General features: G+C 40.2%; 2 protein-coding genes across 3 annotated transcripts; both read left to right on the plus strand.

Moving 5' to 3' along the window:
* Nucleotides 1-33: 33 nt before the first annotated feature.
* On the plus strand, nt 34-4,147 carry LOC109188142 (acyl-coenzyme A oxidase 3, peroxisomal-like). Of its 2 annotated transcripts, XM_019338686.1 has the most exons (14): nt 34-91; nt 124-606; nt 851-968; nt 1,058-1,165; nt 1,262-1,434; nt 1,538-1,637; nt 1,829-1,903; nt 2,012-2,142; nt 2,273-2,408; nt 2,509-2,628; nt 2,984-3,130; nt 3,209-3,313; nt 3,428-3,529; nt 3,719-4,147. In XM_019338686.1, exons 2-14 carry the CDS (start codon nt 137-139, stop codon nt 3,959-3,961), a joined length of 2,028 nt encoding a protein of 675 aa, XP_019194231.1. In that variant the 5' UTR covers nt 34-91; nt 124-136; the 3' UTR covers nt 3,962-4,147. The 2 variants fall into 2 exon arrangements, with proteins under 2 accessions (XP_019194231.1, XP_019194232.1); XM_019338687.1 differs by having other exon boundaries at nt 56-606.
* A 1,113-nt stretch (nt 4,148-5,260) lies between these two features.
* Nucleotides 5,261-6,931, plus strand: LOC109188143 (anthocyanidin 3-O-glucoside 2''-O-glucosyltransferase). Its single transcript, XM_019338688.1, has 2 exons — nt 5,261-6,719; nt 6,766-6,931. Exon 1 carries the CDS (start codon nt 5,338-5,340, stop codon nt 6,715-6,717), a length of 1,380 nt encoding a protein of 459 aa, XP_019194233.1. The 5' UTR covers nt 5,261-5,337; the 3' UTR covers nt 6,718-6,719; nt 6,766-6,931.
* Nucleotides 6,932-13,916: the final 6,985 nt, after the last annotated feature.

Below are 13,916 nucleotides of genomic sequence, written 5' to 3' on the forward strand. Positions count from 1 at the left end.
CCGCGGATGGCTGACCCGTCAGCATAGAGACACAATAAATATCGTCCGTCTTTTTCTTGGATCGACATCCGCTGAAGCAAACGTTTGTTTAAAGCTTAATCAACTCTGGAGATTGGAGTCTTCATCGTTATCGTCCATGGAGAAAGCCAATTTCAGAACCCATGTCCTTACCAGACACCTAATCCAAGAAAACCCATGTGTTGACGATGATATCCTACTACAATCCTCGCCCTGCATCGGCTACACGCCGCCGGAGCTATCCGAACCGGCGGCGTCTTTCGACGTAGCCGAGATGCGGAAGTTGATGGACGGACACAACTTGGAGGAGAGGGACTGGCTCTATGGCCTCATGATACAGAGCAGGCTGTTCAACCCAAGATCAAGGGGTGGTAAAGTGTATGTATGGCCGGATTTTAACCAGTCGATGGAGCAGCAGAGAGAGATCACGATGAGGAGAATCGCGTACCTCTCGGATTGCGGGGTTTTCCGGGGATGGCTGACTGAGAAAGGACCGGAAGCTGAGCTGAGGAAGCTTGCTCTTTTGGATGTTACTACCATTTTTGACCATTCATTGTCTATCAAACTTGGCGTTCATTTCTTTCTCTGGTATGCCCGTTCTGCGTTTTATCAGCCATTTCAGTGCCTCAACGCTTGTCGTTTGCGTGATTGATCTTCAATTCTAACCAACAAACCTATCTATTAACGATGATTTTAGTCTAATCGCTTATAATTGCAAATTCTCTGTATTTGTGACTGACTGCGTATCTGATCTGGTGTAACCTGTTAACGATGAAATTATGCTTATAGATATGAACATATCAATCATGAGATTTCCTTTTCACGATTCCAGGGGAGGAGCAATCCAATTTTTTGGTACTAAGCGCCACCACGATAAGTGGCTGAGGGATTCTGAAAATTATTTGGTTAAAGGTTGCTTTGCCATGACGGAGTTAGGGCATGGAAGTAATGTATGTGAAGGTTGTTTATATATTTCTAGGTTTAGTTAATGGTTGCTGTTACACCCTATCTTCTCTAATTCGCTATGGCATTTTTCCAGGTTCGAGGTATAGAAACAGTTACAACTTATGATTCGAGTACTGGAGAGTTTGTCATTAACACTCCATGTGAGTCAGCTCAGAAGTATTGGATTGGTGGTGCAGCTAATGTAACATCTCTTCTCAATCTTCATTGTTTCTGATCTTTTATTCTTCTATTCAGCAATGTGAAAAAATACCGATGATTTCTTGTAACCATATTGTAGCATGCAACGCATACAGTTGTTTTTTCACAACTCAACATTGATGGGAAAAATCAGGGGGTTCATGCATTTATCGCTCAGATCAGAGATGGAGATGGGAACATTTGTCCCAATGTTCGGATAGCTGATTGTGGCCACAAAATTGGCTTAAATGGTGTTGACAATGGTCGTATCTGGTAGTAAATTAAACCTTGTATTCATTTGTGTTCAGGGATTTTATTATGTCTTTCTGCCTTGACGATGACCGGATCTTAAGATTTTCCAAATTAATGTCGCCAGGTTTGACAATGTTCGGGTACCTAGAGAAAATTTGTTGAATTCAGTAGCTGATGTGTCTCCAGATGGGAAGTATCTTACTGCGATTAAGGACCCAGACCAGGTAAAAATGCCAAACTGGTTGCTTCCATCCAATGAATTCTGGTTTTCCCATTTGAATTCTCAAAGTTAATACGTGCATAGCCACTAATGTGACATCTTCTGAGCATAAGATCTCTAATTTTGATCCTCCATTCAGATGAATAGAAATTTAGGACAAAATTAGTGCATAACCATGCAATGGTTTATTTTCAGCGATTTGGAGCATTCATGGCCCCTTTGACATCTGGACGTGTAACCATCTCAAGTGCTGCAATTTACTCAGCAAAGGTAAAGCAACCATAAAGCCCTTTATGCTGAGAATTTTTCTAACCATTTTTTATCGAAGAAGGAAGCTTAGCATATTAAATTTTGACACTCATTTTTATGCTTTGTCAGGTTGCCTTAGCAATTGCCATAAGGTACTCATTGACAAGGAGAGCATTTTCTATTACACCGAATGGACCTGAAGTTCTTTTGCTCGATTACCCAAGTCATCAAAAACGGCTTTTGCCTCTTCTTGCAAAGACGTAAGCTGTTTCTCTTTTGCCAGGATGGCGCTACGTGAAGTGGCCTAGTTTTAGCATATTGTCAACATTATTGACAAGTTTCTTTAGCAATTGATGCATACTTACGTAATACTGTGTTTTCATGTTGCAGATATGCCATGAGCTTTGCTGCTAACTCACTGAAAATGATGTATGTGAAGAGGACACCTGAAGTGAACAAAACTTTACATGTTGTTTCCAGTGCATTCAAGGCTACTTTAACCTGGCATAATATGAGAACCCTTCAGGTGGCAACTGGCACCGTATTTAGCATTTGGCTGGCTATTAACTGATAATCCAGTTTGCCTGATGATTTTTATTTTAATTTATATTTATAAATTGAATCAGGAATGCAGGGAAGCCTGTGGAGGCCAGGGCTTGAAGACTGAAAATCGTATTGGTCAGTTGAAAGGTGAATATGATGTTCAGGGTACGTTTGAGGGTGACAACAATGTTCTTATGCAGCAGGTAATATTATGAAGTAGCTTTACCACCTTTCTATAATGCTTGCTTCTAAGTGTGATGAAGTTTTCCTGTGCTGGAGTTAGAATTGAAATAAATTTCCCTAGTCTATTCTACGTTTCAGAAATTCTTTAACGAGCTTGGGGTTTTGACATGAGAATAGAACTGATGGAATTGGAACAAGCAATTTCATCAGTCTTTATTTTTGTTAGCTTTACCCCATTGGCCCTTGAAATGTACTTGCTTCTACCAACCATTTTTTCCAGTGATATGATTTTATTCAACTGTTGGTTCATCAACTACAACTGGCAACTATAGTTGATGAAGATTTTAAGATAACAGAGAGCATTTATGGTACCAGGCTAGCAAGGCGCTACTAGCAGAATATATGGCTGTCAAAAGGACGAAAAAGCCATTCAAAAGCTTGGGATTGGAACACATGAATGAATCTTCTCCTGTTATACCTTCTCAGCTTTCAAGTGATGCCCTAAGGAGTATCCGTTTCCAGGTAATTAAAGAATTGCTTCCTTTTTCAGTTCTGGTAAATCATTTTGAATATTTGAGCGTTCTCACTCTATGTTTTCAGACTGACATACTCTGCCTGCGGGAGAGAGACCTTTTGAATCGCTTTGCTGCTGAAGTTTCAGTCAGGCAATCACAGGGAGAAAGTAAAGAATATGCCTTTGCAATGGTAATATATCATTTGTGTGTTTATATATATTCATAGATCTCTCCAGCCTCCCAAACTCTCTTTCTTCACCGACAATATACATCTGAACATGATGCCTTTCCTTTTCCCTACCAGAGTTACCAACTCGCTGAAGACTTGGGCAGAGCCTTTGCAGACCGAGCAATTTTCCAAACTTTTGTAGAGGCTGAGGCTTCTGTAAACTCCATTCCCATTAAGGTAAGAGAAACATGTAAACTTCTCTTAGTTGTACTAATTGAAGCATATGCTCCATCTCAACTAAAAGCCTAAGCTGATAGTTGGATTACACATTAATGGCTATATGCTCAACAGTACTCAATATGAAACGAGCTAAGTAAGCTAACGAACCATGGCATAACTTGTGCATATCTTATAACACTTTTGCAGAATGCACTTGGTCTCGTAAGATCAATGTACGCTCTATTCACATTGGACGAAGATGCTGCATTCCTACGGTATGGATACTTGTCGACAGATAATGCTGCCACAATTAGGAAAGAAGTCGCAAAGCTTTGCAGTGAACTTCGACCACACGCGCTTGCATTGGTGAACTCCTTTGGCATACCTGATGCTTTCTTGAGTCCCATAGCCTTCAATTGGATTGATGCAAATGCTTGGTCTTCCATTTAAGAATAATAATAGCTCATCACCATTATACTGGAAAATTGAAGTGGTTGACATCCATGGTTCTAGAACTTCAGCAAATAAGATGCAGAAAAATTGTTCATCCCTCATCATATTCCTGCAGCTTGTCATCATCATCATCATCATCAAATAAAACCTATTTTACTGTATTATATTATTACTTCTGTTAAAACCTGTACTTGTTATAGTAAAATGAATAAGTTATAGCAATGTAAACGTAACAGAGCCTACATGGAGACATCATTAACTGTGTTCACATGTCTCACCAACCAGCTTTTGATCATCATATCCCTTTCTCAAGAATCATACAATCAGGTAGCCTCAACCCCCTTCTCTTTTGTCTGTTTGTAACAAACACAATATGCACAAGTACAGTTTGGTGATGCTTATGGTGGTTGTCAGATGAGCTCAACTTACCTGTTTAAGAAGATCTACCTGCTCCACCACAATCTTGCAATACGTACACATATTTGATCCAAAAGTGAAATATCAATTCCGTCATATATTTTGAAGTTACGGATGCCGACTAAGTCAAAAAAATATCTTTTGTTCTTAAGCTAATTATCCAACCAACTTAACTGAAGTTGTTCTCAAAAATCTCATTCTAAGCCTTATAGTCTTTAATATGTAACAAAAATTAAGTGGTGTCTTTTTTTTTTTTTTTTTTTTTTTGAAAATAAAAATTAAGTGGTGTCAATTGGCTTAATTAAGTCCGTTACAGTGTATTTTCATATATCTTGATTATTATTAGGAATAAGGGTCAAATAGGTCAATCGGACGGCACACAATAATACAATTAGGCCGCTGAACTCAAAAAATCAACAATTGGATCCCTTTGAAGGTTTCCAACAGGTCAATTGTTGGAAACTTACAAATTGAAAGAATTGTTTGAAATTGATTAATTTAGGGGCCCTGGATTTTTTAGATTCAGTGGCTTAATTGCATTATCGTTTTGATGACCTATTTGACCCTTATTCCTTATTATTATGCTCATTCCTAAATCACATATGTAATCTTAGAATATCAAAATCATCACATACATATGTATAACCGAAGATCATGTATGTTACGTTATCCCTTCATTTAATGGATAAATGTTAGCAAGTGTCCTAAGTGACCACAAACACTACCTCTATTGGACTGCATGTGCAACAGTCAGTCAGGGGGGTTGGTTGAGAAGTAAAGCATTTAGAACAGGCGGGCAAGTGAGAACAGCCCGGCGAGTGAAAACTTACAAAAATAAAGTGGCCGGTTAGTTGGCTATCAGAGATCACTGCATATATAAAACACTATATATACTCCAATAATTCAACACAATTGAATTGAATTTGCAGAAAGCTAGCTAGCTAGGTATAGGAAGTATGGGTTCTCAAGCAACAACTTACCACATGGCTATGTATCCCTGGTTTGGCGTCGGCCATCTCACCGGTTTCTTCCGCCTCGCCAATAAACTAGCCGGTAAAGGTCACCGCATCTCCTTCTTGATCCCCAAAAACACTCAATCCAAGCTTGAATCTTTCAACCTTCACCCACACCTCATTTCCTTTGTTCCCATCGTCGTACCGTCCATTCCCGGCCTCCCTCCCGGCGCCGAGACCACTTCCGATGTCCCCTTTCCTTCCACCCATCTACTCATGGAGGCCATGGACAAAACCCAGAACGACATTGAGATCATCCTCAAAGATCTCAAAGTGGATGTTGTGTTCTATGATTTTACCCACTGGCTACCCAGCCTGGCACGGAAGATCGGGATCAAATCAGTATTCTACAGCACCATCAGTCCGCTCATGCATGGCTACGCTTTATCCCCGGAGCGGAGAGTCGTCGGGAAACAGTTAACTGAAGCCGACATGATGAAAGCTCCGGCCAGTTTCCCGGACCCGTCGATCAAGCTCCATGCTCACGAGGCGCGGGGGTTTACTGCTAGGACGGTAATGAAGTTCGGTGGCGATATAACTTTCTTTGACCGGATTTTCACGGCGGTGAGTGAAAGTGATGGTTTGGCGTACAGTACTTGCCGGGAGATTGAAGGCCAATTCTGTGACTACATAGAAACCCAGTTTCAAAAACCTGTCCTACTCGCCGGCCCAGCTTTACCAGTCCCATCCAAATCCACCATGGAACAGAAATGGTCGGATTGGCTGGGGAAATTCAAGGAAGGCTCTGTTATATACTGCGCATTTGGGAGCGAATGCACCCTGCGCAAGGATAAGTTCCAGGAATTACTCTGGGGTTTAGAGCTCACAGGAATGCCATTCTTTGCTGCCCTGAAACCACCATTCGAAGCCGAATCAATCGAAGCAGCCATCCCCGAGGAGCTGAAGGAGAAAATACAAGGAAGAGGGATCGTACATGGCGAATGGGTTCAACAGCAACTGTTTCTCCAGCATCCATCTGTCGGCTGCTTTGTGAGCCACTGCGGGTGGGCTTCACTGTCAGAAGCACTGGTAAATGATTGCCAAATCGTGCTTTTGCCGCAGGTAGGAGATCAAATTATCAACGCAAGAATCATGAGTGTGAGCCTGAAAGTTGGGGTGGAGGTGGAGAAAGGGGAAGAAGATGGGGTGTTTTCAAGAGAGAGTGTATGCAAGGCAGTGAAAGCTGTGATGGATGAAAAGAGTGAGATAGGGAGAGAAGTAAGAGGCAACCATGACAAGTTAAGAGGTTTCTTGTTGAATGCAGATCTGGATTCAAAGTACATGGACTCTTTCAATCAGAAACTGCAGGATCTCCTTGGATGAATATAATATAATATAATATTAATTGGTATCACTGCCTTGAGCTAGAATGGTTTTAGCTAGGGTTTTGGTTTTCTTGAAAAAATGCATAATAAGAAGTGCAAGCTAATTAAGAGAATATATATATATATATGCATGCAGGTGTGGTGTGTTTGAGCTTGATCTGTATAATAAAGGAATTTATTTATCAATGAAAGCAACTGATATTTAGGAATAAGGCTGCTAAAAAAACATTTTCAAATGAGATTCCAAAAACTCTTCTACACATCGTCTCTCCAGCAACACAGCTAGTACAGGACATCCCAAAATGGATATCATATATATATATATATATATGCATATATCCAGCTTTGAATATGGTATGTGGTTTGTTAAAACACAATTACACCCACTGTGCAAAAAGGATTCGCAGAAACAAGCCACCGTGTTTCTTTTTAGGGTGAAATGTATTCTGAGGATGGATAAACAAGTCTATTTGAGAGTGTGTAGCGAGGAAACGTACATTGAAAATCAGTAAATCAGTAAGGAAACATACATTGAAATTGATCAGTAAACTATTTGAGAGTGTGTACCGAGGAAACGTATATTGAAATTAAGTAAATAAGCTAGTCTCTAGTGGGGAGGGTACGATATATACACTGGAACTACTGAGAACTACTAAGTAAATAAGCTAGTCTCACTACAAGAAATCTTTCATTTCTTGACGAAAATTTTAACGACGCTCTAAAAAACGTAGCTAAATATAACAGTTAGTGACGTTATATTAAATAACGTCACTATATATATTTACTGACGAAATATAATTTTTTTGTCAAATATAGATTCAATGACGTTTTATGATAAGTGTCCCTAAATATTTTGTTTTAAAAATCAATTTTAGCATAAAACATCGGGAAAAGTTAAAATATTTTGTGGAAATTTTTTTTATCACTTGGCGCCATTAAGAAAGAATATCATCAGAAAAAAAAAAAATTGTGTAAAAATTTTCCAAACTTCGCCTCTCTACACGACCCTAGCAGCAGTACGCAGTACAAAACACACCATCGCCATTCGCCACTCCGTGACACCATCGCCATTCGCCACTCCGTGACACCATCGCCATCTTTAATGCTTTTCTACATAAGGGTATATGTATAGTGATGATGAGGACCGGGTTTACCATAAAAACCGGGTATAAGAATGCGAGGCTTTATTATTACTCAAGGCGTACAAAGCTTGAGGTACGAGCCCGGCCCAAACACAAAGATCGCAACCCGGCCCAAACACAAAGATCGCCACTCCGTGACACCATTGCCATTCGCCACTTCGTGACACCATCGCCATTCGCCACTCCGTGACACCATCGCCATCTTTAATGCTTTTCTACATAAGGGTATATGTATAGTGATGGTGAAGACCAGGTCTACCATAAAAACCGGGTATAAGAATGCGAGGCTTTATTATTACTCAAGGCGTATAATGCTTTTCTACATAAGGGTATATGTATAGTGATGGTGAGGACCAGGTCTACCATAAAAACCGGGTATAAGAATGCGAGGCTTTATTATTACTCAAGGCGTACAATGCTTTTCTACATAAGGGTATATGTATAGTGATGGTGAGGACCAGGTCTACCATAAAAACCGGGTATAAGAATGCGAGGCTTTATTATTACTCAAGGCGTACAAAGCTTGAGGTACAAGCCCGGCCCAAACACAAAGATCGCAATCGGGTATAAGAATGCGAGGCTTTATTATTACTCAAGGCGTACAAAGCTTGAGGTACAAGCCCGGCCCAAACACAAAGATCGCAACCCAATGGATGGGTTATAGTTGAATATGTATGCTACTGACAAGAATTGAACCCAGGTAAAAGAGTTGAAAGTATGAGATCAAGACCACTAGACCGTAGTGCTTGTCATGTCCTTTGTTGCCCCTGTTAGGTATCCAGACCCCATATTTATAGCCTACTCCCCGGGTCCTCTGCCGTCCACGTGTGCGTCCCAAGATCGACACCCTTCCTAGCTAGTGCCACGTGCCCCACGTTACACCGCTACACCCGTCATTTCCTCCACACCTCCTGCTACGCCGGCACATCACCTCCCGCGTTCCTTGGGACACGCACGCATGGGAACCACGTCGCGGTGCACTACCCGTGCCGAGGCTGGCCAACATCGCCGCATGCTACCCCTACGCGAGGGCGCACGGTGCTGCACACTGCCCCCTGCGCGAGGGGGCGTTGGGGCCGCGCCTGGTGTGCCATCGCCAGCCAATGGTAGCGCGCCGCGCACTGCTCCCCGCGCGAGGGGACGCTGGGGCCGCGCACCAGACGCCCTGGGGCCAGCGCCCCAGTTGGCGACCACCCCCGACCATCAGCGCCGGCCATCCCCTTCGACGGCGACACCCACACCCTATCTTAGACAAATTATTGTGTGGATCATGGTCCACACAATGTTATGTGGAGCATAACAAAAAGTACATTTTTAATATACTAAATGTACATTATTTTTGTACTGAATGTACATTATACAATATAATGTACACTCAGAACAAAAATAATGTACATCCCCTAAATACAATGTACATTATTTTTGTACTGAATGTACATTATTTTTGTACTAAATATACATTATTTTACAGTAAACAAAATATGGTCCACACAATAATAATTGCCCATCTCACCAACCCGCTCCCCTTCGGCCCAATAATGCTAACCCAATAAGTCTTTAGTCCATGCCCGATATCCCCATCATATAGTATTAGGTAAACAAGCAAGCTAGCCCCTCTTTCTTGAATCCTGATGCGATTGCCTATGGGTTTGCAGAGTGTTTTAAGAGCAAGTGGACCTAGCTTCGCTACTGCTAATATCATTCCTATGCATGGGTCGGTGTACATATTAAAAACAAAAACCTCGCTAATAAACTAAAATTAGATTTATTATGCATAAATATGCTAATAAAATTTACACATTATGGCTTAGGAAAATTCTAATTATTTACAAAGAAGTTTTTAAAAATGTGTAATGTTGAGAGATTAATTTTTTTTTTTTATTATAAAAATGTGTAATGTGGTTTAGGAAAAAACGCGAGTAATTTTCGCAACTGTTTCTTTAACAAACGGTCGCGGAAAAGTATTAGTTTGAATATTGAAATGAGTTTTTTCCCAAAATGGTCCCTCGATTATCGCTCATTCTCAATTTTACATTTCGACTTTCAATTGCACTCAATGTAGTCCCTTGACTTCTAAAAACTACCCCAAATTAGTCCTCCGTTAGATTTTGCGTCAACTGGATGTTAAGATTGGGGCTATTTTCGTCCATTCACTTCCTCCGCGCCTATTACGTCAATCGGAAGGTTAAAAAATATATATCCGTAATTGTTAGGCCCCTTTCAGAGAGGAAGCATGGTCGGAATATTCCAAAGGTTCTGTCGACGGCGACGGAATCAAGTTTTAGTCCAACGGTTTCTCAGTTTCAGACAACAGAACATGGTACCGCCGGAGTGAGACGTCATATACGATGCCATATCCTAGTCTTCCATGCCGTCCGATGAGGATACACACTCAACGCTATAAATTTCCATCATTATCCCTAAAGCCCACTCCTCGAATTGGAGGAAAAAATTCAAAACTTTTTCCTCAACTCAAAAAATCACCCCCTGGAAATTTTTGAACTTCTTCTTTCAATTTCTTTTGGTTTACTCTTCTGATCTGGTGGGAAGAATACGCGACAGAGAAAGAAGAATCAAAAGAAAATGGAGAGAGAGATCAATTTGGGAACAGAGTGGAGGATGGAGAGAGAGATCAATCTGGATCGATTCCGAAGAACCAAACAGAGCCCCATGGAGCCGCTGGGAACGATGCTGTAAGATTCGAGTTAGGGAGAAGATAGTGCTCCGGTGGGACTCGACCACGCCGGAAGAGGCCAGGGAGAAGATGATCTTTGAAGGGGACCGGGCGGAAATCTATCAGTACTTGCACGCCGTCGATGAAATCCAACGGTCCATGGTGTCCACCACACTGTTCGACGACCAGAGCAAAGCCAACAGCTTCTGAAATAACTTTGGCAGAATCATCAGACAACCATATAATATTGTTTTTTAACTTTACATGATTATTATACACTTAAAAAGTAAAACGAAAAAGCCAAAGGAAAGGAAGAACTAATTTGAAGAGGATGTAGGTCAGATTCGTCTGAAATCCAAAATATCTAACACCAGAGGATGTGAATGGACGGAAATACCCCCATCTTAACGCCCAGTTGACAGAAAATCTAACGAAGGACCAATTTGGGGTAATTTTTAAAAGTCAAGGGACCACATTGGGTGTTGATAGGGTGTGAACCCCGTGGGCTCGGGGCCCAAGAAGAAAAGAGATAAAGCCCAGACAAAGAAGGGAAGCCCAAGAAGAAAATGGAGCAAGCCCAAAAGAGATACGAGCCAAACCGAGGAGTCGGTTTGGCCCAGGAGTCGGCTCGACCCGGAGGTCGGCACGGGTAGAGGGTCGGACTAACTAGCCGTTATTCCTAATTATCTACCCTTAAAAGTCCTATTTATCTACCTCATCCATAACCTCCCAAATAAAGGCTACCTATTAAGTCTCCCACTTATTACCCCACTAATAACCAAGTTAATACCTATTAACTACCCTACTAAATGGTCCAACGGACACTTTTGGGATGGGCTAGCTATAAAAGGAGGAGAAGACAAGAAGAAAGGGGATCATCCACTCATTCATCTATAAGTGGGAGGACTCTCCCAAGTACTATTCTCCCACTCACTACTCTTTCTCCTTTAAGAAGACATCATTCATTCATACATACAAGCACTCTTCCTACACCACTCTCCCAAGAGAAGGCAATTCATATACACAACAAGAAGATTATCAAGAAGACTCCATTTTACCACAAAGAAGCATACTCCATCTCTATATACAAAATAGCCACACAACATGTACAAAGACACCTACAAAATACATAGTGGAATTAGGCTTGGCACCGCCCAAAAAGGCCCGTGGTTTTCACCTTTCGGTTTCCACGTAAAAATCATCGAGTCATATTTCTTCTATTTTAGTAGCCTTATTATGAAAGGTGTATCCTCCAGCCGAAGGTTGTGTTGGACCTCCTTGGGCCTGAAAACCCAGAAACCATCATGTGTAATTGAAAGTCGAAATGCAAAATTGAGAATGAGCGATAGTCGAAGGACCATTTTGGGAAATAACTCTATTGAAATAATAATATACTTTCTGCGATCATTCCTCTTGGAACAGTCGCAGAAAGTTAATTAAAAACCTAGGGATCACGATTGTCTACCGTGCTCTCCTTCTCCACGTAGCTCTTCGTCTCTCCAAAGCTCTGCTTCTCCACAACACTAACGACACCAGCGACAATGCCATCGCCATCGCCACCGCTATTAACGCAACGAAGATCCACCGTTGATGCCATCCACAAGCCACCGCCGACCTAACGCCACACCGGACATTGCACGAACCATCGCCCCCAGCTCGCCTCCGTTGATCCGGGTTTTTTTTTTTTTTTTTTTTTTTAATTGTTAAAAATATGGTTATTATTATTTTTATAAATATATATTTGATGAATTTTTATAAATTCTATTCCGAATTTGTATTAATTTTTGATTATTTTTATTATTATATCTTGAATTGTTAAAGAATATGAATTTTGGTGAATATATGTATAAATTTGTGGTTTTTTTGTGCTTATATATTAACGTGGTATGTTATGTTTTTGATTTTCTTAAAAAAATTGTATTTCGAAATTTGATTATTTTTTAGGATAAATTATTATGACTAAATATTAAAGTGTGCATACCTATATGGCTTGACGAGTTAGGTATATTTTGATCATACATTAGTTATTTACTTATTTTGATGAATTAAGTGCTTTGATTACAAATTAGGTTCTATTGTTGAATACCAGGACTATGTGGTCTAATGGTATCCGGGGTGGACTTCCAAGTGGAAGGTTGTGATTTCGAGCCTCAGTGGAGGCGTTATTGGCTCTTTGTGTTTCAGTAGGTTGAGAAAGTATATGAACAGATACTACAATGTAATAGAGCTAGTAGCATTCAAAAAATGTTTTATTGTTGAATTAGATAGTTTGTGCCGAGACCTTGTAGTCTAATGACACACGGGTTGGACTCCCCACATGAGAGGTTGTGAGTACTACAATGTAATAGAGCTAGTAGCATTCAAAAAAGGTTCTATTGTTGAATTAGGTAGTTTGTGCCATGACACACGGGTTGGACTCCCCACATGAGAGGTTGTGAGTACTACAATGTAATAGAGCTAGTAGCATTCAAAAAAGGTTCTATTGTTGAATTAGATAGTTTGTGCCGAGACCTTGTAGTCTAATGACACACGGGTTGGACTCCCCACATGAGAGGTTGTGAGTTTGAGCCTCAGTGAAGGCTGACACTTTGTGCTTAATAAGGTTGAGAAAGTAGACTTACTACCTTTAGTAGATAAAAAAAGTAGACTTACTACCATACAATTCTTTTCACAATTCAATAAGGTTGAGCCTCAAACGGCACGCGTTCCGCATAAAGTAGCTCTGTTTGTATAATACTATAACATATCCAGTTTCATTTTATATACACTGCTGTTTCATTTCAACACAACTACAGTTTCATTTCGATATAACTATAGTTTCATTCGACATTATACACTCAAATATGTAAAACTGTTATTCAATTTCATTTTATATACATTGCAGTTTCATTTCAACACAACTACAGTTTCATATCAATTCAATTACAGTTTCGTTCATTTGATCAATAATATAAAAACAATATGTGAGACAATTTCATTTTAGATACACTGTAGTTTCATTTTGTAATTAACACACCAAAAATACGGGCTCCGTTAAGCTGTAACAGCGGCGCCGTTTTTGGACCATATATGGTCCACTATATAATTGCTGGGCGGGCTTGGACAAGGCCTCCCAAGCTAACAAATGGATGACCTTATTCGCGGACCGTTTAACAAACAAAAAACAGATATTAGAAAAATTTCTAGCTACTTCCCTAATATCGTTAATAATCATATCAAAAGACGACATCGAATGGTAGCTAGTTTGATAAATTAGGTATTTGATTAGTTAGGTATATATATATATATATATATATATATATATATATATATTTATTTATTTATTTATTTATTTATTTATTTATTTTGAATATGAATTATTTTTTTTTTTTGAAAACCAAA

The sequence above is a fragment of the Ipomoea nil genome, unplaced genomic scaffold (assembly GCF_001879475.1).
Source record: "Ipomoea nil cultivar Tokyo-kokei standard unplaced genomic scaffold, Asagao_1.1 scaffold1421, whole genome shotgun sequence".
Classification (NCBI taxonomy): domain Eukaryota; kingdom Viridiplantae; phylum Streptophyta; class Magnoliopsida; order Solanales; family Convolvulaceae; genus Ipomoea; species Ipomoea nil.